General features: G+C 51.8%; 1 protein-coding gene across 1 annotated transcript in view; it reads left to right on the top strand.

The window, feature by feature from the left end:
• Positions 1–25,407, top strand: part of Drc11 (dynein regulatory complex subunit 11) — a 124,754-nt gene that overhangs the window by 40,149 nt on the left and 59,198 nt on the right. The window contains exons 7-8 of the mRNA XM_077799725.1: positions 7,846–7,930; positions 16,770–16,883. Coding sequence (XP_077655851.1) covers positions 7,846–7,930; positions 16,770–16,883 — 199 coding nt within the window. The remainder of the gene's footprint in view (positions 1–7,845; positions 7,931–16,769; positions 16,884–25,407) is intronic.

The raw sequence follows: 25,407 nt of genomic DNA, 5'->3' as shown, positions 1-25,407 counted from the left end.
CAGGTTCTGGAGACGCCCTTCCTGGCTCAGGTCTCAGTCTGCCTGGGTGAGATCTGTCAAGCCTCAGTTTCCTCGTCTGAAAAACATCATTGACAATAATTTCATCAGCCTCGTAGGTCGTTGGTAGGATTAAATGATGTACGTTTTTCCCCCACATGTTTTTATTTGTGCATTATAGTTGTTCCTAATCTAGAATTCATTTTTATGTGGTGGTACATGCCACAATATGACGATATAATTTGAGTCTCCTCTGCTTTCGAGCTGTCTTGTCGTTGGCAGCACTGAGCTCCTCGGGGGTGTCAGACCGAGGCCTCCGTCCCTCTGGGTGTTAGCTGCAGTCACACCCTGCTCCCGCCCAGGTGGGCCTCTCAATGTGGCATCTTGCCCCTTCGAAGCCAGCAAGCGAGAGCCTGGGAACAGGATGAAGGCTGCAGCTTAGGGCACCTCGTTGTCGAAGGACGTCTGTGATGTGTTCTGAGGGTCTGTAGCAGGCCACGCCCACACTCAAAGGGAAGGAAGGACAGGGCAGTGTGATCCCCAGAGGCAAGGGTGCAGGGGTGGCCAAGGAGCGACTCGTCCGGTAGAACCCACAGTGGGTTGTGGCAGTCCTCTGCAAGACCCCAGGACAGCATGGCTGGGGTCACTCTGCCGTGGCCCTGGACACTGCCTTCCTAGAGAATCAGGCAGGCACTCACCTGGCCTCTTCCACAGGAACCCTTGTGGGCATACAAGAGGTGCCTCCGGGGTTCCCAGCCCCAGAACTGCCCGCCCCCGCCCCTGTGGTCCATTGTCAAGGTCATGGGGAGGAGAGACTCTGTGCTCAGGTTGCCGAGTCCTTCTTCTAAGTCATGGTTTTCTTTCCTACGATCATTTCCAACTTGTTGGTGCTTTTATTGTTTTCTGTGATTCAGTTGTTACTTCAGAAAGCACCATTAAATGTCCCAGTGGTGCAAAATGAGACCCCAGGTGTCCGTCCCCACAGACGAAGAGAAACAGTGGGAAGATGGGACACCGTTTGATGCTTCACCCAGCACTGGGTTCCCGATCCTTGTGCAGGAAGGCATCGGATCAAATGAAGTGCCTGCTTCTTATCTTAAAATTCAAAACAAGGAGAAAAGGTAATAGACTGTGGTAAACTCTAATTTTAGCATAATCAAACGAGAGCTCAACAGAGAGGGATTTTTATGCCTTTGTTCACAGCTTTTGCCCAGGGCCTAGACTGGCATCTGGCAGAGGAGCACACTCAGCAAGCACGCCCCGAATGAAAAGCGAGTCCCCAACACAGGCCACTGCGCTGGGTGGAGCAGCTTCCCAGAGGGGAGAGGACGCAGACCGGCACTGGCCTGCTAGCGGTTCGTGCCGCAGCTGGAGCCAGGGAGATAGTGAGATGCAAAGGAAATGGCAGGAGGGAATACTTAATGAAAGAGGTAAATGTGCCTTTTAGATCGGTGACGGGCTGGATGTAAGGGAAATAGAAGAGCTCTGTGAACGTCTGAGAGTCTGCGAAGGAAAAGGAAGAAACAGCCTCGGGAACCGCTGGGGGCCACACGCTGCTCTTGCCAAGGGGAACAGGGAGGAGTCGGTGCCAGGGAGTTCCCGGAGACAACGTGGTCCCCGTTAAACCCCAACAGGATCCTTTATTAAAGTCATTAGGATTAGAATAAGGACAACAAGGAAAAGCAAACAGGCCTGTATTTAAGTGTCTTACAAAGACAAACAAGGTGAACACATCAGCTCTCGTGGAAGTGTGAGCGCAGATCAGCTGAGCAGCGTGGAGGGCCCCGGCTGGCCAGGCAGAGGGAAGGAGGTGATGGGTGGCAGGCGGACCAGTGGGAGAAGACAAGGGGAGAAGACACGCAGAGGCAGGAACTGGCTCGCCGGATTGTTGAAGCCAACGAGGAGCAGAAGGCAGAGCACGTAATTCCCCTACAGAGGACCGTATTCTAACTGTGGAAACAGACACCTTAGAAGAAAGTGGACGGATTCCACTGTAAAAATGATTTCTGTCTAATAATCCAGCTGCAAAACTCAATGGCATCAGGAAACCAACCAAATACCAAACTGACTTTATCATAAATCATTTTTCTTTATTTTTTATTTAATCGCAAACACAATCCCTATTGGCAACAAGAAGGAGAGCAATCCTGAGATGGGTTAAAGAGAGCCGCAGTGTCCCCCAGTCCTGCCCCTGCAGGCAGGAACCACACACCTGCGTTTCTCTGGCCCCCTCGTGCCCAGCAGAGGTGGTGATCCCACATCTCCGTAGCCTGTCCTTCCCTTCAGCATTATGTCACCATTTCAGGAACTGACCAGGGTTTTCCAGCGCACCTCCATCCTCCTACCAGGAGTGGGCTGGGGGAGGGTCTGTGAAACTGCAGCGCATCTGAGTTCTTCCCATTTACAGTAGTGGGATAAAAGCTTCTGGAAGTGCCTGTTGCACGGAGCATCTGATTTCTAAAAACCGCTCGCTCGCTGCTGTAGGCAGAGGTGCCTGTGAGCTTTGAACGGACGTGGGAGGAATTGAATGGAAAGGCCATGTGCTGTGTGGCAGGTCCAGGCAGCCCAGGCTGGCCACAGCACCACTGCCCCGTCCAGGGTGCAGGCCTGCCTCTGCCCCAGGGCGTCTGGCCCTACCTCCCCCTGTGCTGCTGGGGGTGGTGTCAGGAACATTCCCTGAGTCACTCAGATGCCCATCCCCCTGTGGCAGTGAGGGCCGGGCAGGTCTGCGGCTGGGCAGGTCTGCCAGCTGGGCTTCCTGCTGGAGCCAGGCGGGATACAGGGGTGCGGGGTCCTGGAGGCCAAGGCAGGCTCAGGACAAACACTCCATCAGTGAGACCAAAGCCGGGAGGGAAGGCCAGGCCAGGGGCTGTGGACTTGGACTGGGTGGAGCAGGAGGATGGGGTGAGAAGAGCTGGGCTGGAGCTGGAGCTGCTGCTTGGCACCCCCGAGGCCACGGGGTGCTCACTTGAGGGAAGTGTCAGAGCCCGGGGCTGGAGGCCATGGTCCTAGACAGTGTGGAGATGGTGCCACCCGAGACCTTGGGCCCCTGGAAGGAGCACAGGAGACGGCCATCCACGGGGCTCTGCACCCGCAGGCTCTGCACCCGCACTCCGGCCGCTCTGAGGCCTTCTCACTTTCTCTCTTTCTTTCCTTCCTTCCCTTTTTTATTTTTTTTTTTTTGGGGGGGGATTATTCTAGGGTAGACCAGACCTAGTGACAGGAAGGCGTCATTTATTTTTGAAAATTTTAAACACTCTCTAAAGTTTGATGAACAAAACAAATGGAATTAATGAACAACTCAAAGTATTCTGTCTTCTGGAAATGAAAACTTGATTTAATACAAATTAAATGTTGTTCCAAAAACCCAAATGTTCGCTTTAAAAAACAAAAAGTCATCCCTATAGAACGTGCCAGCCTCTGCTGTCGTGACGTGTGGTGAGGGACGGTCCCCAGCGGCTGCTGAATCGCGGTCCTGACAAGCTCTCCTGGGTCCCGGGCTCCTGTTCCTGTGGCTCACTCCTCCTCTGCCTTCCTGCTCGTGTGTAGGCAGGGGAGGTGAGCAGACTGTGCACAGCAGCCCTGCAGGTTCTGTTTCCTGCCTCACTTGTTCCATGGGGGGACTCAGATGCCCAGCTGAAGAGCCCGCTTTGACCTTGCTTGTTGACCTTGCCTGTTGCAGCATTTTGAGAGCAAATGGAAGCCGGGCAGAGAGGTCGGAAGTGGGACACATTCTGGAATGCATTCTAGCACACGCTGTAAATCAGCAAAATGATGACAGTTTGAAGATAATCAAGTGGCTTTGAATTACAATTGAGAGAAACCTGTAATTTAAATAATCACCATGCACAAAGGCAGCCTATTTGACACTTAATAATTGTACAGAGAATTTTGCCCTAAAATCTGTTTTAAGTAGAGAAGTTTCCTGCATCTATGAAAATGCTTTCCATTCTGTGAAGAGAAATTGAGATCATCACCCTAAAATAACTCCACACCCCACTTCTTCTCCACCCAGAGATACATAGGCACCTCCGCTGGTCCGTGGTGGTGAGATGAGAGGACAGTCGTTTTGTCTGGCCGAACAATTCGTTTCATACAGGACAGTGTGACCCTGGAGGACGACCTTAAACCCAGTGCCAGAGTCGGCCACTTGGTGTGTGTTTTTCATCAGGGGCCGAGGCTCTGAGCAGGGCACCAGCGGTGGAATGAGGAGGCGGCAGAGCAGCTGTAGCAGCCACAGAGGGAGGCAGGTGGCGGGGGACGCAGGGATGCGGCAGCATCAGACGGCAGGTCTAAGTGTCTTTGTGTCCAAACCAGGACACATTTAAGAATGAAGGGGGCAGGAGGGGATGTCCCATGCCACACAGGTGACTCAGGAGGGCCACACTGCAGGCGTGTGAGGCAGGCAGACCCAGCCGTGTTGGAGACAGAACACAGGTGTGGAAGAAGAGAGGGGCCGAGGGGGACGCCACGTTCCCTCCCTGGAGAGACAGTTTCCATTTCCTGAACTGGGAAAAGGTCAGAGCAGGAGGAGGAGGGCTGGCGAGAACAAGAGCTGAGTTTGGGGCCCGGGGGTCCCTGGGCTGCCAGGCCTGGCTGGGCAGTAGGGCTTGAGCCTGCAGTCAGTGGGGCAGTGAGACAGGGGCCAGACGGCCGTGAGCCTGGGATGGAGAGAGGGAGGACCCTGAGACCAAGCCCCTTCCATGTTCCAGGTGGGGAGACAAGGAGGACCCAGCAGGAGAGCCACGCAGGAGAGCCAGAGGAGGCCAGCAGCCCCCTTTAATAATAATAAGGTGGTGGGACGCTCAGATGCTGCTGACAGGTCCCCAACCTGTGAGCACTCTCCATGTGAGGCGGAGAAGGGACTCCGGAGGCAGGCAGGATGTCAGAGGGGCAGGCAGAAGCCAGGGGGATGCTGAGCGTGAAACCAGGATGGAGAACCTTCTGGAGAGAGCACTCTGCCCACCCACAGCATGACCATGTGGCTGGGCTGGCACGGCTGGAACCCAGGCCTGCAGTGGGCGATGCACCATGGGAGTCTGTTGTCTGTTGTCCCCAACTCAAGTGGCAGCAGGGGCTCCTGAGGGTCAGAGGCAGGGCCTTTCCAGCCCCTCTCCTTGGCTTGCACGTGACCAGCTCCTCCCTGGGCCTCTCCACCTGCTCCTCCCTCCCTCTGTGCCGTCTCTCCCAGTTTCCCCTCCTGACACAGACACCAGTCACACTGTATAGGACCCATCCTACCCCTGTGTGACCAGATCTTAACCGAGTACCTCTGCCCAACCTTCTTTCCAAACGAGGTCGCATCCCAAGGTGCTGGGGGCTCAACACAGGGATCTTGGGTTCGGGAGCACGATTCGTCACAATAGCTGGTGAGAACTCTGGTCATGGGGTGTGAACGTGGGCAGCTCTGGGAAGCTGCGGGGAAGAGCGCAGAGATGAGTGAGCCCCACAGTGAGGAGGTGAGCAACTGTGAGGAGGAGAGAGGGCCAGGAGGTGTAAGGGTGGCCTGAGAAGGCCAGAGTCCAGGCCATCAAAGCCTGGGGACACCAAGCCTGAGGGGTGAATGGTCTCTGGAAGGTGGCAGCCCCTCTACTCCTTCCTGGGACACAGCCAGGCAGACAGCAGCTGAGCCTGGGGTGTGCATGGTGGCCGAGGCCTTCCCGGGACCAAGAGCAATTCCAGTTGCCATTTGCAGTCCCTGTTGTTTGAATAAGAGCGAGGCTCAGCCCCTCAGTCCTAAGCTCAGCAGCGGGTCTTCCTGGCCCTGGGCCTGCAGGTTCCCAGCTCCCTGGGGGTGAGGTGTCCATATGTGTCCCAGCATCCACACAAAAGCGCAGCCTCCACCATCCCCTGCACCAGTGGTCCTGGGATGGGGGCCGGCAGAGATGGGGAGGAAGTGCCCATTAGGGGGAGAGGGGCTCAGAGGGGCCAGAGTCCACAAAAAAACAGATGCTTCGGTTTCCACTTTTAATCAAAAACGCTGCCGTCCTGACAGAGTGTGACTTGGAGGCCCAGGTGGGCTGAGCCCTGCAGTCAAGTTCATCAGGTCCCGGCTGCTGGTGTCGGAAACACCCCAGGGGCCTGATGGCAGGCAGTGTGTCCCCTGCAGCTCTGACGCCTCCTGTGGGAGCAGGGCCCAAAGCCGGACACTCCACGTCTCACCACCGCCTTGCCCTGATCGGCAGCAGTGGGGACCGTGGGAGCCGGGGTCTGAGGAGGCCTGCTGGATGGGTGGGGACAGCCTGGGAGCCTCGCACCCAGCTGAAAACAACCCCCAGCCTGGGAACGGGATCAGAAATGCCAAGTAGAACCTCAGGCCCGCTTTCTCTTACAAGTGACCAGGTCACAGGGGGCTGAGGAGAGATTCCCAATCAGTGTGCCCAGAGCACCCCTGCAGGTGGAGGTGTCCCAGAGGGACAGACAGGCGGAGTAAGCACAAGCCCAGGGCAGGGCTCACACCTGCGTCCCCAGGAGCACACAGGTGGGGGCACAGGACTGCCCGAGGGCGCTGTCATTTTCTAAATGCAAAATTTTAAATATGTCTTTAGATTTGTGCCTAAGTCAACTGTTCTCATTATTCAAGGAAAAGAATATTCAGGCTCAGCTTATAAATAGTTATGTAAACTGACATGAGTGGGAATAACCCATTATGTTCATTTATCTAGTAAAAATAAATACTTAATATTATTTTGCAAAAGGCCCTGTGAAACTGTGACGATAAATCTCAGTGACAGTTGGTGTGTTTCCTAAGAGTCCCACATTCTAGATAGCTGTGGGAATCTGTTTTATTTTTGATGTCACTAAGCTTGTGTGGGTCCTCGCAACACTCGAGCATTGGATAGTGAGAGCCCAGCCAGGCGGTGACCTGTGGGGTGCGGGTGGCTGGGGAGGCTGGGGAGACCATGGCGAGCATTGTGATGTGTGTCCTCCTGTCACGTGTCTGAGCCGGGCCGTCCCACAGTGTCACCGGGCCAAGATGACGTCACAGGGACCTCCCCAACAGCATGGGAGCTCCCCGTTCCCCGGGCTTGCCACCGTGGGTCAGTGGGTCATTAGCAGTGATGAGCCACGTGACTCAGTGGCCCTTCCCTTTCCAAATGACAGAGACCCGAGGTTAAGAAGCACACCTGGGTGCAGGGCCTGTTCCACCTGCAGGAAGACCCGTCCACATGGACGTGGGAGGGTGGGTTCTCGGTGGGCTCTCGGGTCCAGGCCAGAACCTGCAGGAGGCCAGTGCTGTCCTGGTGCCCTCAGGTCTCCACCAGGCCGTTAAGGGCCTCTGCCTTTTCCCTTCTACATCTGTGGGGGGTAGATTTCCTTCCCTCTGGAATACAGAGGGATGGGCATTTCAGTGTCTGCTTTCTAAGTGTAGAAATCACGTGATCACAGAAAAAAATAACATAAAACCCGCCGGGCCTGGGCCTCGGGCGTCCTGAAGGCCAGAGCAGGTGTTGTGCTCCAGACACTGGCAAAGGTGTGGTCTGCACACTGCACCCTTCTGCGGGCTCTGGCTCCTGAGTTTACCCTGAACTGCAAACAGGAAGACACGGTTTGTGCTCCTGTCCTCATTCCTCGTCCAGCACACACTCCTCCACATTCAGAAAGGAAAAGGAGGAAGAGGACAAGCACCGTCTCTTGTAAGGAGAGATGTTTGTCCCGCTGGACGGGATCCTGTCACTGAATGTCACCTCTGCTCCTCGGAGGCATGCTGTCCAGCCCTCCATCCCAGGGAGCCTCCCCCTTGAGAGCCACCACCCGCTTCCGTGAACACAAGCAAATGGGTGAATGGGGCGTCGACAGAGGGGACCCCACTGACTTCTGTTTCAATTTCCCTCCTTCTCTGCACAGGAATCTCACTGGCTCTTTTCCCGAGTTCCCCAATGTAGAAGACGGAGGTTCTGCTATGATTTTTTCCAACAAGACCCCAGAACAGGTACAAATTTGCCTGAGAAATAAAAGTGTGACTCTACCCGGATCCCGTTCTTCAGATTTCAAGGTCAATGGGTTCCTGGAGTTCTCAGGTCCCGTTATTTTCCTGCTAACATCACCGTGGCGTGCTCTAGGGTGCACACCAACGCATATTCCTGCAGAGTCGTTTCCAAATGAACCCACCCTTTTCCTGTCTGATTGGGAGGAGGCATGATGACCTGCCAAGGAGGTTTCCGTGCTGAAGTCTGAGCAGCCTGACTCGGGTGCCCTCCGTGTCCCTGCCGCCTCTCAGGCCAGGTCCTTCCCCTCCTTCCTGTCCCCAGACCTCGCTGCCAGCCGTCCACCCACCCGTCCCCCTCGAGTCTCAGCCACTGAGCTCTCAGAGCCTTGGCTCCTGGCCAGCCCTCCCCCAGCTCTGAGGGCCTTCCATTAGGACTCTCCGTTAATCCCAAAACTAATGCAGAAATCACCCTGAGGCCAGACAGAGGTTCAGAGTACACTGACCAAACCTGACTGGGGAAGACGGGAAGGCTTGGGCCGTCGGCCGGGTAGAAAGCCTCCGTGAAGTGTGAATAAGTGTGAATACACATCCGCTGCCCATCATTTCTATGCAGCTGATGCATTTTCCATCAAAATTAAAGTGGTTTTATATTGACATGCTTATTCACACGTGTATCTGGAAAATGCATGAATTATCCACACAATTTTTTAAGGAACTATGAGGAAGGGGAATCCTGTTGTAGATACAGATCAAAGAATTTTTAAGGAATCCAGCCCCACAGTATCAGGGAAAGAACTGATCAAGGGCAACTAGGAGAATAACAAGTGACATTCCTTGAGCAGGCTCCGTGTCCCAGAAACTGAGTCAGACACACACTGGAGCTCAGGAACCCAGGATGGACTTTCCCAGGAGCCGGGGAAGAAAGACTGTCAACCAACGACTCCGGATCAGTGGCTCCCCATTTGGCAAGACCACGTAGATCCTGACCTCCCTGAATACACAAAATGAATTCCAGATGCACGAGCTATGTGCATGTAAAACACCAGATCACATATTAACAGAAAAATGTCGGGATATTTAACAGTCAGAGGGTAGGGAATAATGTTAGAAGCAGGTCACTGTAGGAGGAAATCAGCCAGAATACAGATTGTTGTCTACAAGGGCAGAACCCAAAATTGTGAATGCACTTCCAGTCATGTCACTAAGGGAAGTACTCGGGATACCTGTGATGGTGGACATCAGTTACATTTAGAGTTATTGAAAATAAGAAGGAAAATCTGAGCATCCAGTAGAAAATAAGCCAAGGAATATCCGTGGAATTTTGTTTCAAAAGAAAATTTTTTAGATTCACTTGCAAAGACATTTACATGTAAAATGATTTTGCTGTATCTCTTTACCTGTACAATTGGTAAACATTCAAATCAGGGTAATAAGAAGTCAGCGTGTTGTCCCACTCCTTGGTATTTCTCCAAAAGAACTAAGATCAGTGTACTACAGCGGTACAGTCACATCAGTTTTCATAGCAGCACAAATTCACAAGAGCCAATTATGGAACCAGCCCAGATGCCTGCCAGTAGACGAACAGATTAAGAAAAGGTGGTGTGTACACACAATGGAGTTTCACTCAGCCATAAAGAAGAATGAAATCATGGCATTTGCCAGTAAATGGATGGCACTGGAGAACATCATGCTAAATGCAATGAGCCAGACTCATAAAGACAAGGTCCAATGTCTGCTCTCACAGCAGAAGCTAGAGTAAAATAAGGGAAACCAGGTATCATCAAGATATAAGGAAGATCAGTGGAGTAGAAGAGGAAGATTGAGAGGGAGCGGGAGGGAAAGGGGAGGAAACGCAGAATGAACTTAACATAGTCAGGATATGTGTGTGAGCATACCGCAGGGAGCTCCACCTTTATGTGATGTAAAATGCACCCAACAGAAATAAATACACAGATAAACGAGTGAGAGGAAGATCAGCAGAGTGGAGGAGGGATGGGGGCAGGGACTGGAATGGAGTCCATCAAATTCCGTGTGTGCATGACTTGGCCAAATGAGCCCAACAAATGAGTTATGTGCATAACTCTAAGGCTCTAATTAAAAAAAAAAATACAGTGAAAACAGAAGAAGTCAGTGTGCACGGGGGACAAAGTCACTGTCCTATGCTACTGATGGACACGTGAATTGGTGGGGTACTTTCTAAGGGACAAGTACCAAGTAGACATCAAAAACTTCTTATGTGGACACCCTTTGACTCATAAATGCTGTTTGAGGAATTTATACTAAAGAAAATAATAAGACAAATTGCTATAGATCAGAAGTCAACACGTTTTTTTCCCATTAAGGGTCAGATAGTAAATATTTTAGGCCGTGGAACAAACATTCTCTGCCATGGCCTCTTGGCAGCCAAAGACAGTCAGCGAGTGAACAGGCATGGCCATGCGCCAGTGAGACTTCATTTCAAAAGTGGGCAGCAGGCCAGCTCTGGCCCACGCACCCTCATTTGCTGGCCCCTGCCGTGGAGATTGCAGGAGCTGATGTCTGCCTGGACCTCGGTACTGGCCCAGGAGACCCGCCTTGCCGTCTTGAATAAGGAATTGAATGGCTTGAAGCAGAGCCGTGCAGTTAGAACCAGGCTGCAGGTCAGGCCTTGGGTCCTCACCGCCCACCCTGCAGCCAGCCTGTCCCTGGGCTCCCTGCCTGGGCCTCGGGTCAGACACACGGGCTTCTCTTCAGGCTGCAGAGCCCCTTCCACTTCCCCAGAAGTCACGGTTGTCGGCCCCCCTTCCCCTCCTGCCTTCTCCCCCCACTCTGCAGCACCTGGCCTCTCCACCTTACCACTCCCTGGCCGGTCAGCCGCCCCGTCCTGAGGGACTGCTGTCTCAATCCGGCCGCGCTGCCCTCCTCCGTGTGCAGGTCTTGCCCCTGCGGCTGAATCTTCAGGCACCAGTTGTTCTGAGCCCGTGGCAAGCAGGCTGCGTGCTAGCCTGGGAAGGATGCAGGATGTTGTGGACGCAGGATGTGGTGGACTCCAGTCCATCTGAGTGAAGCCGGCTTGTCTTTACACGTTTCAGTAGAGCAGAGGGCGCGAGCATTAGCTCTCATGGCAGGCAGAGGGAGAGTGGGAGGGGCAGGCGACGACAAGTCCCATCTCCTGCATGCCAGCACACTTTGGGCCCACGGCGCAGGTCGCGGCTCCCCTCTGCCTGCCTCTGCTCCTCTGGATCGTGGTGCTGGCCATACCTCCTCCTGTGCGGGGGCAAAACTTAGGTGCAGTTTGTGTGTGACGCACCTAGAACACAGCGCATCATATCACAGTCTTTCAGAAAGTCCCACCAGCTGCTGCTGATGGCAGAGTAGTGCTGGCCTGGCACATGCTGTCGAGGAGTGAAGAGACGGCAGGCCAGCACGGTCGCCGTGACAGCACACAGTGGCCAGGTTTGTCTTTCTAAAACATGAAAGTAGAACAAATGCTTTTATGAAATGAGGTTAACGCTAACTCAGAGCTCTCCAAAGGACTTGTATCCAGAGCATACAGACCCCAAACACGAGACAAAGGCCCCAATCCAAAAATGGGCAAAAAGCTTGAACAGACAATGACACAAAACAGAAGATTTGTGAAGAGCAAGTCAGCAGGTGGAGGATGCTCAACATCCCTGGTCCTTAGGGTGGTGACCGGGAGACCACAGTGGACAGTGTCTCCCACTCACTAGGATGAAAATAATGAAAAAGACGAGCCCCCAAAGCTGGGGACCGGAGGAAAAGAAGCCCTCAGCATGGCAGCTGGGACCGCTTTGGAAAACAGTTCGACAGCTTCCTGGAAGTTCAACATGTGCTGACCACACAGCCCAGAAGTTCCACTCTTAGGACCCTTTCCAAGAGAAATGAAAACAAACGGCCACATAAAAAATGTGCACAAGTCTTCATAGCAGCGTAAGTCACGATAGCCAAGAATTTGAAGCAGCCTCAATGAATGGATGAATGGGTGATTGGATGGGAGACATGGGGCATGAGCCACACAGTGGAATATTATTTGGCAATAAAAAGGAACGCACAGCTGGTATCCACGGCAGCGTAGGTGAGCCTTCCGAGCATTGTTGAGGGAAAGAAGCCAGAAACGGCGGACACTGAACCGTCTGCGTCTGTCATGCAGAACCTCCAGAGAAAGCAGGTCCCTGGAGACAGAAGGCAGGCTGGGGCTTGCTGGGAAAGAGGGAGGGCGAGGGCAACGACAGTGGACATGAGGGATCTTCCTGGGTGACGGAAATGTCCTAAAAGTGACACCACCTGACTAATTTGCTGAATTGTACACTTAGAGTAGGTGACTGTAGAATATGTAAAATATGCCACAGTAAAGTCACACTTAGAAATGGGCAGTGGGCCAGATTTGCAGAGCTGTAGGAGTCCTTTATGGATTAGAAAAATGATTTCTTGGGCTGGGGCTGTAGCTCAGTTGGTAGAGAGCTTGCCTCACATGCACAAGGCCCTGGGTTCAAGCCCCGGCACCACAAAAAAAATGATAATAATAAGGATGATGATTGCTTGTCTGCGATGCTCATTGTGAGTATTTGCATGTGTACACACACACACACACACACACACACCTCACAATGGTAGTGAAAGTGCACATCTAATTCTGGAAGATTTTGCATAGTTAGGGAGCATGAGAAAATGAATTCAATACTGACCTCTCAAAACAAATCCGAAACAACTACATACCCTTTGCCACCGAGGAGGTTCACAGATACCATGCACTGGGATAGCAAGGACGCAGAGGCAGCCCCTTCCTTCATTGTGGTGAAAGGATGAATTTGTCCAACCCAGGACAGTGTCACAGAGGTACATACTCCTGATCCAGCATTTCACTTTTAAGAATTTATCCTGCAGATACGCTTGCACCTGAAAAATGATGTCTGCCTGTACTTATTCATGGCAACAAGACTCTTTTCTGTCTGCATTAGGAAATTCATAGGCAGGATTCATCCTTGGGGTGCAAGGATAGCTCAACATATGCAAATCAGTCACATTACCAGAAGGAGGGATAAAAATCATGTAATAAATACATAAAGAGCATTTGACGAAATTCCACATTCTTTCATGATAAAACTCAACAAACTAGGTATAAACTTATCTTAATACACTAAAGGCCTCAATATGAAAAGCCCACAGCTTAACCTCATTACCAGTGGCAAAAACTGGATGCGCTTCCTCTAAGATCAGGAACAAGACAGGGGTGCCCATTTTTGCATCTTCTATTCAAAATAGTACCAGATCGACAAATCAGGAAAAAATAAAGGAGGGAAACTGTCTCAGTGAACAACATCATCTTTTATGGAAAACACTGTAGACCCCCCAAAATCCTGTGATAACTAACAAGTAAATCATAAAATTTCAGGTACAAAATCAACATTAAAAAATGAGTAGCATTTCTGTGCACTAACAATGAACTCTCTAAAAATGAGATCCAGAAAACAATCCTATCTACAATAGCATCAAGAAATAAAATTTAGGAATAAGTTTAAAAGGGTGTGAAAGATCCATACACTGAAAACTGTAAAACATCGATGAAGAAATTGAAGACAAAGATACGTGGAAAACTATATTGTGTCTGTGGATTTGAAGAACTAATATTGTTAAGATACCTGTACTACCCCGGCAATCTACAGATTCTGTGCCATCCCTATCAAAACTCTAATAACACTTCTCACAGAAATAAAAAAACAATTCTAAAATTCATCAGGAACCAGGAAAGACCACAAATAGCAGAGCAATCGTGAGCAAGGAGAATGGGTCTGGAGGCACCGCACTTCCTGACTTCAAAACGTGTCACAGGCTGCCGTGAAACGGCACAACAAGACGTCAACGAGTGGAACAGAATCGAGAGCCCAGGCGTCAGCCCACACACCACCAGCACCAGTCTTCCCTGGAGGGACCAAGGATGAGAGTGGGAGAGGACAGTCTCCTCCACAGACGGCACGGGGAAGATGTGGTCATGGTGTGGACCTGAATGTCCAAAGGCTCGGTCCACAGTGTGGCACTGTTCAGAGGTGGGCCCTTGGGAGGCGATGGGGTCACCAGGGTGCTGACCTCATGGGTGGATCGATCCTCGTGGGGACTCATAGTTTAATGGCTATTGGGAGGTGATGGAAACTTAGGAGGCGAGACCTAGTTGGAGGAAGTAGGTCACTGACTGGGGAAAACCCTCAAAGGGTGTGTTTTGTCCCTGGCACCTTCCTCTTGCTCTCTCTCCCTGCTTCCTGGCCTCCATGCAGTGAGCAGCTCCGCCATGCTCTCTGCACCACGATATTCAGCCTCACAGCAGGCCCAAAGCAATGGGCCCAGGGACCAAGCACTGAAACGTCTGCAACCATGAGCCAGAATGAATCTTTCTTTCTTGACGTTTGTTTATCTCAGGTGTTTTGTCACGGTGACTGAAGCTAACACAGAATGAAACTGGACCCTTATGCCACACTATGTTAAAAAACCAGCTCAAAATGAATTAAAGATTTGAACATAAACACCAGAATCTGTTACTACCCTGAGAAGACATAGGGTGGACGCTCCGTGACATGATTCTGGGAAACGGATTTCTAGATATGACCCCAGAAGCACAGAGAGCAAAAATAAAAACAGACAGAACTACATCAAACTAAAAGCCTTCTACACAGCACAGGAAACCGTTCACAAAGCCAAGGGACAACCTCAGCTTGGGGAGGTGGGAATACATCTGATAAGAGGTCGATATCCAAAATATATAGGACTCAACTCAATAGCAAGAAAACAGTCCAATTAGAAATGAGCACAAGACCTGAACAGACATTTCTCAAAGACATACCAATGGCCAACAGACCTACAGACAGCATGTTCAACGTCAAGAAGAAATGCACATTGCAGTCACACTGAGATACCACCTCACACCTGTTAGGATGGCCGGTACCCAAAAGATGAACGGTGACAAGCACAGGTGAGGGGAAAACGGAGGAGAGGGAGCCGTGTCCACTGTGGGAATGCATCCAGTGAGGCCACTGAGAAAGACAGTCGGAGAACCCACAAAACACTGAAAACACAGGACTAACGCAGGGTGACAAGGTCTTTAAATTTTTACTCTCCAGAGGCTGCCCGAATATCCTCTGTGCTCACAATTGTGTGATCTGAGTAAGTGTCCCTGGAGGCCATCTGCTGAAGCCTGGGTCTCCAGACAGTGGCGCTGCACTCTTAGGAGGTGGTAGAACCTGCAGGAGGGGGGTCCTAGTGAAGGGCAGCCAGGTCACTCACTAGGGTGTGTTCTAGAAAGGGGTACCTGGGGCTCTGCCCCCTTCTTCTCTGAGTGCCACACAGCATGCTCCCACCTGACCCACTGCCTCCCCACAGGCCCCAAAACAATGGGGTCAACTGACCACGCTGATAGCCAGAATAAACCTCTCTTCTTTTTAATTTGATCATCTCAGATATTTGTTACAGCAATGGAAAGCTGATTAATACAATGATAACGTTGCTTTTTACACTTTAAACCTTAAAAACTAGGCCTCAAAGAATAACGTAGTTAAATATAAAAAATACAATCCTAGAAGGTAAACTTCTGCACTTTAGGAAACCCCTGACAAGGCATGATGGAATAGAGTTTATCCCCAGGAAGATGGTTTGGCACAATACACTAGAGGTAAACTGGTATCTTTGTCTTACCTCCTCAACTCCAATTATTTTAGTTGCATACCTCTGTCTTCAGAGTATCCACTGTGCTGAATTTGGAGTATGTCATTCCCAAGTATTCTTTATATTTGGATTCTATACATATGTTCCTGAAAATTTAGGTCACAAACTTTTAATCAACCATAGGTGTTTCATGCCATAGAATAGAATGACCTGTGTCCCTGTAGCACACCTGGCCTCTTTTCTGTCTAGGTTATAAAACTGATCCCAGTTGGCACCCATTCAAATCCAGCTCAGCTACTCCCTAGCGGTGTTTCTCTGATGGACTCATGGGCTCTTTGCATCCCAGCTCCCTCATTTATAAACTGGTGGTGACAGCACCTCCCCCGGCGTGTCCCACGGTAAAGAGCTCAGCCTTGTGAGGTCTCGGAGCTGTGCCTGGAACACCATTGGTGCTTTGTACGGGGGGTTGGCTTCCTTCTGGAGCTGAGGAAGCACCTCCGAGAGGTCACACAGCTTGGCTCAGTCAGGACCTGCAGGGAGCAGAGCCCGAGGGCCAAGCAAGGGTGTCCTGCCCTGGTCACCCTGGTGTCCCCAGCACTCACAGCTCCCAATGGCAAAGAGCGATGCTCACTGAACGCATGTCCCATTCCCTGAGTTGCATGATCCTCCCCAGACCTGTGCTCATCCTCCCCTAGTGTCAGTCCAGGTGTGATGGGATGGAGGTACTGTTGAAAGAGAATTTTACATTTATAGGAAATACAAATTATTTCTTGGGTGAAGAAAGAAAACTCAGAGAACTCGTGGGAAGGGGAAGTTAATACAAGAACTCCTGTCACCATCGGGTCCAGGCTGGAAGTGGCATCCTCAACTGGCAGGTGGAGGCGGGGCGTGCCCAGCTGCTGCTGGACGTTGAGGGGGCCCAGATGTCTGGAGTTTGAGGGACCCCTGGAGCAGGGGCAGCTCTGAGCTCGGGGGCACCTGGACTCACAAGGGTCCAGCTCCGCATAGCCCCTCTGGGCCCCTCTGCTGCCTCCCGCAGACAAGTCAGCTCTACTAGATGGCGGTCCTGCCACCCCCGGGGCTCATCCCCGCCCAGAGCAGGCAGAGAAGGGTCCCGACAGCAGGTCACTCCAGACAGGACCGACCTCGCCCACTGCTGCTTGAGCGCTGTGACTGTTGGGTTGTTTTCCAGGTGATTGAAGATATCCTTGCAAGCCAAGAAGAGGAAGAAAAGAACAAGAAGAAGGGAAAGAAGGCCAAAAAGGAGGAGAAGAAGAAGGTGGTGAAGGAGAAGCCCAAGGTAAAGGTGAGCCGTCCAGAGATGGCTCCTTTTTCCCAGCGCCCCTTTTGAACTCTCCCGAGACGGCAGGCTCTCGTTTCCTAGGGAAACCATTCCAACCGCCAGGTTCCCACTTTGTTTTTTGTTGATGGACCTCAGTGGCCGTCTTTTCCACGACTTAAACTCTCAGGATAAGTGGCGGGCTCGCGACTCAGACGTTGCAGAGCTTTGAATTTTCATTCCTCAAAACAAATTACCCCCTAGTCTTTCCTCAAAGGTGGGGTGGAGAGAAGGAAAACGCCCTTTACAAACCAAGTCACCTCCCGAAAATCAGAATAACCGTGTCTGACTTAGCCCACGTGCATTTGTTGAAATCTGTCACTCAGGGTGACTGTCCAGAGGAAGCCAGAGTCCACGCGGTGTCACTGGGCCTGCCTGGCGGGGTGGAGAGGAGGGTGCGCCCGCCAGGTGCTGCTACCTTGCCGTGGTTGTTGGAGGGGCTTCATCTTCGTGCACGTGGGAGGGGGCGTCCCCAGGGCTGTGGAGTGCTCTGGGTGTGAACTCCGTTGTGGGAAGTGGAGCTCACACCTCAAGATGGCACCCTCCTCCGTGTAAGAGTTTACTGTACAGCCAGTGCTGCCTCGCAGCTGACCAGAAGTGTCCTCTGCATCGCCTCCAGAGTGGGCCCCCAAAGCTGTGGTCCCACTGTGACTCAGCCAGCCAGAACACTGGGTCCCTGAGGGTCGTGACCCCGGTGACCCTGTTTAGAGGCAGAGACCAGCTGTGGCTCAGGCAGCGAGGGGCTTGCTCCTGGTGTTCCAGGACACGGCCACAGCCAACCCTCAGACTCGGGGACTTCCCTGTGGGAGAAGCAACAAGGCGGACGGACAGACTGCGCCTGGGAACCCTGGGGCCAGGTTACAGTGGGAGAAAGGGCTGGGCCAAGGGGCACATGAGCAAGAGCCAGAGTGAGAAGGTGGACATAAACCGTCAATGCCCCCATCTGCACACACACACAGGGGAGACCGTGGGGACAAGGACCAGCACATCGCCAGAAGCCCCTGGCACGACTGGTGCTGGCCAGTTGGACGTGACCGTCCTTCCCCTTGCCGCACCCCTCTGATGAGCAGCAGGTCCTTCATCGGCCTCCTTGGTACTTGCTGCTTTCTTCAGCCATGTCCTCTTGTGGGCCATGACCAAGTCAAGATGGCGCCTGGCAGTCTGCCAGGAGGAGTGGTTGTGAAGCAACGCCACCGAGCCATTAAGATGGAGGGATTCCTTATTGGCCAACTGCTGTATCTGGATGATGCTGATTGAGTCAAGCTGTGTGTCATCAGTTAGGTATATATACCTCTGCTGTCCGCAATAAAGCGGCTCTCGCTACCTTGAGTGCCCGCTCAGTTCCCACTGAGTTTCTCTGCAATAAAGCAGTTCCTGCTTCAACCTTCAAGTTGCTTGTCACCTCCCGGTTATTTTGCCCAGCCGGACTGTGGCCATGTCCCATTATTGTCCCACAATAAGCAAAAGAAGAGACACCACCCCCCCCCTTGTTGCTCATTTGGGGCCTAACCCAAGCCACTGGTAGCAGATGCCCTTGATGCCCTCTCGGAACCAAGGCAGTGGATTCCCGGGTCCCTGGGGCCAGCGCCAACAGCACACAGCACCATTGCCCCCCACATTTCACCATGAATCAGCTCCAGGCTTAGGGAGCCCCTCCTGTGAGTTACACCCCTGCTGGGGCAGCCAGCATCCCAGGACCACCAGGTGACAGCACCAAAACCCAGCCCCAGCACGTGCCACCGGGACAGATGGGAAGGGTTCTCCTGCCTCCTGAGATTAGCCGATGGCTCTCTGGCAACTGTGTCAGAGTTCGGCATCTCTGTCTGCTTCCTTCACCCGTCTCTTATGAGTGATGCTCCCGTTAGACCTGGGCCTGGGCCGCCACCTGAGTGTTTCAGGAAGCTCGGCCCCAGAGAGCACCCAGTGCCCCGCTGGCCTGCCTGGACCAGAGTTCTCACGTGCTTTAGTGGGGAAGGACAACTCACTGGGCACAGTTAACCTTTAGAACCTCTTCTCACTCTGCAAGATCATTTTGAAGCACCTACAAATAAGGAGAATTGGAAGAATTTCAATTTTATTGTAAGCATCTTTTCCTCTAAATATGCATGAGGGACTTTACACTTGCAAATTAAAAAAAATTCACTGTTAGTGAAGCTTGCTCCATAAAAATCTGAATTTATCAGCCATGCAATCTGGTCATTGGTGGGTGAAGGGATTTTATTAACTAGCCATTAAAAGACTCAATTAATGATGAACAGTTTGGGACACAAGCAAAGTTTAAGAGCATCAGCATTTATGAAATACTTACAAATGAAAGGGAAAAGGCTTCAGAATCACTTTTAAATCAATGTCTTCATGGAAAGTGCAGATCTACAAAGGGATGCCGAGATTAGTAAAAGAAGAAATGGTGATCTCTAATGAAAACGATGCATTTAAACTATGTTACCAAACTTTTTTGAAGATCAAATTAACCTTTTGGTGGAGTCTTTAAAATTATTCTTTGATCATTTGTAGAATTTCTAGAACCATTCCTGAGACCAGCTATTCCAACTCTTGTGTGGGGATTTGTATTTTGATGTGTAGAAAAATACATCTGTGAGTCTTCATGGTCGGACAGCAAGACAGGGGAGAGACCACAGGAGTTCTGGTGACCTTGCATAGCTCCTGGGTTACCTGCCCCTGCCCCTCACACAGCAGCCAGGCTGTGGGATTGTTCTTGAGGGGATCTTATGATTTATGACTTATTGATTACCAGGCAGAAAATGTAGGAAGACCTCATATTAAAAGACGAGATAGGATTATCTCTTCAGCCAACTTCTTTTAATCAAAAATAAGTGTCTTTCTAGAATATCACCCAGGTAGAAGGTTAAAATTTCCACAAGTCTTACAAATAAGCATGATATGGGGCCTGGGAGACTATGATAGGTGTAAAAAGAGCCATAGGGACCACTGGGTGTCTCAGCTGAGTTTCACAATGATTCAGTGTCTGAATTTCCGGCTTTCTGTGGGGCTGGAGGAGTAAGGAAAGAGGAGTCATGTGGGGACCTCTGCAGTGGCACACAGAACGTTTTAAAACAAGTGATCTGTGACTCATAATCTTGCAGTCCTTTGATCACTGCATCAAGAAGTTCACAAAGCCATGCAATGTTTAAAATCTGAAAGTTTTCTGCTCCTTTTCTGGATCTGGACTCTCTCCAGGCTGAGATGGGGGAGGAGAAAACACAAGCGCTCCATCCGACATCTTCGTCTGCAGCTTGGTGCTCATTGGAGCTCCTATTCCCTCAGGAGCTTCAGAACTTAGTCTTCCATCAGGCAAGAAAAGGAATCTTCACCTCAACCTCACACCTTGTCCACGTATCAGCCCAAACTGTGTCATAAACATAAAGCCATGAAGCCTGAGACAAACTCACGGGGAACCAACCTTCAAGGACCTGGGCTACGCAGCAGGATTTTAGTAGCATCCATAGGAGGACAGTTTGACAAATTGTGCTACGCCGGTTATTGGTGACGAGTCCTGCTCCCTCACACATTGAAGTCTGGACCTTAGAGAAGCACGCCTAGGCAAGCAGATAAAACAGGGATGATTTAAAAAGGGGTGACATAGGCTTCTCCCAGGAGGGAGGAGGGGCCAGAGCTGGTGTCCTGGTGTCCCCAGAGGCTGGGCGTTCTGCCCTTTTTATATGTCCTAGGATCCTTTGTTCTCCTGCCTTTTCTTCTTATCTTTCTCCTTCCTGTGTAAGTGACTAGGCCCAGGACTAGGCCTGGAGTGCTCGGTGGGACGGTGGGACGCCCAAAGGTGGGACCCAGGTGGGCTGAAGGGGGAAGATGGGGCAGCCCAGGACACATTAACAACTTTCTGGCTCCCTGTAGGGAGGGGCAGTTCCTGGGACGGTCACCTTGGCAACAGGCTGGAGCAGGGCAGGTTCTTGATCAGGGAGGAGGAAGGGCTCTGAAGGAACTCACATTTCAGTCTCTCAGGGGACAGTCTCCAACTTCCCGGGATTCACTCAAAATTGGCCTCCTTGATCCACCTGACTGGATCTACCTGTCTATACTGACTGCCTGTCTCATTCTGGCTTCGGTTGGACGTCACCAAATTCAAAAACTTTGCAGAGGGTGAGAACACAAGCTGTAGACTGGGAGAAAATATTTGCAAACTGTCTAACAAAGGATTGGTATCCATAGTATAGAAAGAATTCTCAAAATTTAACAGTATAAAAACAGTTTTCATTGGACCCTTGGTTTTAAATCAAAATTGTTAAGGATTGCACAGGAGGAGTAAGGGGACTCATGCCGTCACCAGGACCTTTTTTCCAAACCTCTAACCGACTCTGCAGAATTGCTTTCACTTTTTCTTGAAGTCCGTGAGGTGGACCTCACATTGGCTTTGGAAACAAAAACAACAGAAATGGAACACTATGAAGTGCATTCTTCAACTTTTTTCTCTTCTTTTTTTTCCCCAAGTCACACATTAAACCATTTGGAATTACTTCTAATGTTTTCAACCAGAACATAACACATGATTTGTCACATGAATGCTAGAGTCTTCTCTAAATTCACTGCAGACAGTGAATTTAGACTTAACTAGTGCTAAATTCTTCTGGGAACACCCTTGGATCTAGACACTGCACAATTAGCTTTGCAAGTTCTCATCTGTGGGGCCACCCAGCTGTGTCTGACCGCTGTCCCTCCTCTCCAGCCTCTTGGCCCAAGACATATGTGGAGCACCTCTGTACCCACTGTGATGCAGCAAGAGAGGGTGATGTGGAGAAGGGAGAGGCTGAGCACTTGAGCTATTGAAAGAATGGGGTCCTCACCAGGGAACAGAGACCCCAATGGGTAGACCCCCAGAAAAAGGTACATGAACTTGTATGTGGAACTGCATTCTCTGGGAGAAAGGCATGTGAGCCTTCTCTGTTTCAAGGGGTCTCTCTCCCTTATCAACCCAAGAAGCACCGCCTAGAGAAAGGACACTTTTGGTCACTCAGAAGGGCCACAGGAAGAAGAGACTGCACGTGGAGAGGGGACTGGTGGCCTGCAGGCCCTGGAGCCTCTGTGGAGCCATGGAGCGTCAGTCAGGAGATCTCTGGGCTCCACTCTTAACCCAGGTCTGCCTAGCTCTGGGGCTGCCACATGACCAGGAGGGACCACTGCCTTTAGCCAAAGCCCCTGCCCCTCTGTTAGGGTCTGTAAACAAGTCAAATGGCACCTGGCATTTTGCCAGCGAGCCATTAAGTGTGGAGATTCCTTATTGGTTGACTGCTGTATCTAGTTTATGTTAATTAAGATAAGCTGTGTGGAATGTAGATATACCCCTCCGGTCCTACAATAAACGGCTCCCCCTCCTGCTGTATTAACCTACACAAGTTCCTCGTCACCCCCCCCCCCGCTATTTTGCTGCAGCCGGACTGTAGCACCCCTCTATTGCCATCTTTTGTCTGCCCCTGCAGCATCCAGAAGGACCCTGAATTCTTTTGGCACCAGCCACAGCACTTGGAACCCAGAGTGGTGCACTTGTCACCTCTGGAGGAAGGGATGAGCTCAGGACTTCACTGAGGGGCATCAGCAAGGTGGACTGGCCGCACTGACAATGCGGGAGGAGCCTGTGGTGCTGAGGGGGGTTCTGGGTGTTGCAAGTGGAACTGTAGGAAGGTGAGGGGTGGAGGCAGAGGAGCTGGCTCCAGAACTATCCACTCCTGCTGGGAGCTCAGGACAGATGCAGGGAGACTGGTTGTGTAGGCCTGGACATGCCCTGTGCAGGAGGCTCTGTAGAGGACAGGGGTGGGTATGCTGTAAGGAACCCATGTGGCGTAGGGGGGAATCTGGGCTCAGCTACACTTTGGGACAGGAGAAAGGGTGAGACCAGAGGGGCCAGGAACAGCCCGGAAAGCAGGATGACGTTCAGCACCGTGGAGTCCCAGGGTACTTGCCCAGGTGTGTGAATTTCTGCAAGAACAGGAAGGTTCTCCTTCTGCACATCCACAGTGAGCAGGGAGAGCTGAGGACGTGGTGGAGGCAGAGCCAGGAGGCTCTGTGAGGAGGGAGGCCCTCTTGGGTCAAAGCTGCACAGAGCGAGGTGGCTGCGCGGGAGCCTGGAGGGGGCTGCCCAGGACTCAGTGGTCCAAGGCCCTGCCACAACCAGGGCCACCAGGGTCAGAACCAGACACAGCAGGTCTCAGCTCTCACCTTTCCCTGATGACCCAGGTGCCAATGTCCAGAGGCTTCATTTCCCAGGCCCCTTCCCTCATCCCACCCCACCGTCCTGTCAAGCCGGACGTGCTCAGTGCTGCGGGAATGGATAGGTTCCTGTGCCAGTCACGGTGGCTCTCCGGAGAACCGGAACCAGTGGGGGTGGGGAAGAGAACCGCCAGGAGATAGAGGTGAGGGGTGTGTGTGTGTGTGTGTGAGTGTGTACGAGAGAGAGAGAGAGAGAGAGAGAGAGAGAGAGAGAGAGAGAGAGAGAGAGACCACCACAGGCCATCTGCCAGCTCAAAGCCAGTGGCATCATCTGTGTCCTGAGAGCCAGGAGCCTGCGGTGGGTGAGACTGCGTCCCAGCTCAGGCAGCCGGGCTCCGGTGGGCCTTCCTCCACCTTTGGGTCCTCTTCAGGGCTCCAGGGACCAGATGATGCCACCCTCAGTGGGGAGGGCCGTCCAGGTCCCCCGGTCCACTGGTTCAAATGCTGACCTATTCCAGAAGCACTCTCACAGATATACCCAGAAACAGTGTTCAACCAGATAGCTAGGCATCGCGTGGTCCCCTCAAAGTGACAAGTAAAATTGACTATCTCAGTTTTTGAGTAGTAAAAAAAAAACACCATAAATAAAAACCACTTGGAACCCGTCACACAAGATTAACATCATTAACTTGCTGGTGTTATCTTTCCAGAAGTTTCTTCATGCATGAATGTGAACTGCTTTCTTGTAACTCACTGTTCCCACTGGTCACTGACTGTAACGTCCTGTGATGGGATCTGGAGTCGGGGAAGGGGAGGAAGTGCCGAGGAGGAGCGTGGGTTTCCACTCTGGAGACTGAGAGCGCCATGTCAGTGAGTCCTCACGCAGTGGGTCAGCCGGGGCACAGGACAGGGGGCAGCTCCCCCAGCTGTGAGGCCTGTTGCCAGAGCAGAGCAAGGGGACCGTGGAGTTGGGGTGAGCCTGGGCTGGGGGGTGTGCTCCTGGGGAGGGAGCGCCACCGGGTTCCCATGGCCCCTGGGATCATCTCACCAGGAGGCTCCTCTGGAATAAACCAACCACCTTCATTTAGAGAATTGAGCAGATGCACGTAGGGCCGAGCCGTCTCTCAGCTCTGCTGTGTGTGTGTGTGTGTGTGTGCATTCTGAGTCCTGAAAGATACAGAGAGCTGTGAATCTCTGGTGCTGATAGAAATGGATGAGCAAAGAAGCAAAACTACATTCTGAAGGCAGGTTCAGAAAGAGTTCTGAGATGCTTGGTGTGGTTTCGGGTTCAGTGGCACCCGCCAGCGTATTATTTTAGTTCATTTTTATTTTAAACTCTTGTCTCCGGCCATGAAGGCCGATTTCCACTTCTAAACCTAGAGAAGTGGAAGATCATCCTTTCACTGGGAAATAATCAGTGCTTCGGAGACACCAGTGGGCCCCAGCCCCACCCAGACACAGACCCTTCAGGGAGAAGCAGGTGCGCTGGAAGCCGCTCTGGGGCCAGTGTGACCTCTGAACTTGTGAGCTAACTGACATATGCCAAAATGCACGCCTGAACTCTTCCTATGTCAAGGGCGCTGCCTTGTCTGAATGTTGCCTTGTCTGATGTGCCATCGCAGGGGGAGTGTCACAGCCTGCTGCAGGTGCCCACTACTGGCAGTAGAGACCTTCCAGCCTGACCGCCATGCGTCGGAGCCACTCTCAGGCCAAGCAAGAAAGTCTCCTAGTGGTTCACATTGGGGAGGTGCCTCCGCGGGCTGTTGGTTTCCAGCCACTCGGCCCGTGGTACTCTGTCATTCTGTCCATCTGTTCTCCTAGTTTCATTAAAATGGATAGAATAAAACTCTTGGCAAGGAAACAAGCTCTTCTAGAAACATCCCTCCTCAATGCATCCCTGCATCCCTCAGTATATCTCAAAAGCATCCTGCCCACGGCACTAGTCTGTGCTGTAGAAAAACAGCTTTCATACGGCAGATGGGAACCTACCCAAAATGGACACTTTTAATAAACCCACTTTATAAATAGACTCTTAAAAGTCAGAGCAGCAGGCCCCCAGCAGTTTTTTTGTTACAAAGCAACCACTTTGTCCTGAGCAACTTAGTAACCGAGTGGCCGCAGAGAGAGAGCAGGGAGCCGCCTGAGAGGACTCTGTAGCCGAGCGTCACGGTCACCGCAGCACAGGAGACCCTCCCGCTGCTGCGGAATGGGCCGCGAGGTGTCCCGGAAGGCAGGAGCTGTGGAAATGGCTCAGTCTGCAGACAGAGACGGTCAGGTGCTGCAGACCCCAGCTGACAGTGTGCTGGTGGGCAGG

This window comes from Urocitellus parryii, chromosome 1 (genome assembly GCF_045843805.1).
Source record: "Urocitellus parryii isolate mUroPar1 chromosome 1, mUroPar1.hap1, whole genome shotgun sequence".
In the NCBI taxonomy this organism is placed as follows: Eukaryota; Metazoa; Chordata; class Mammalia; order Rodentia; family Sciuridae; genus Urocitellus; species Urocitellus parryii.
Note: the sequence above shows the minus strand (reverse complement) of the source record. Positions and strands in the feature narration are given on the sequence as shown.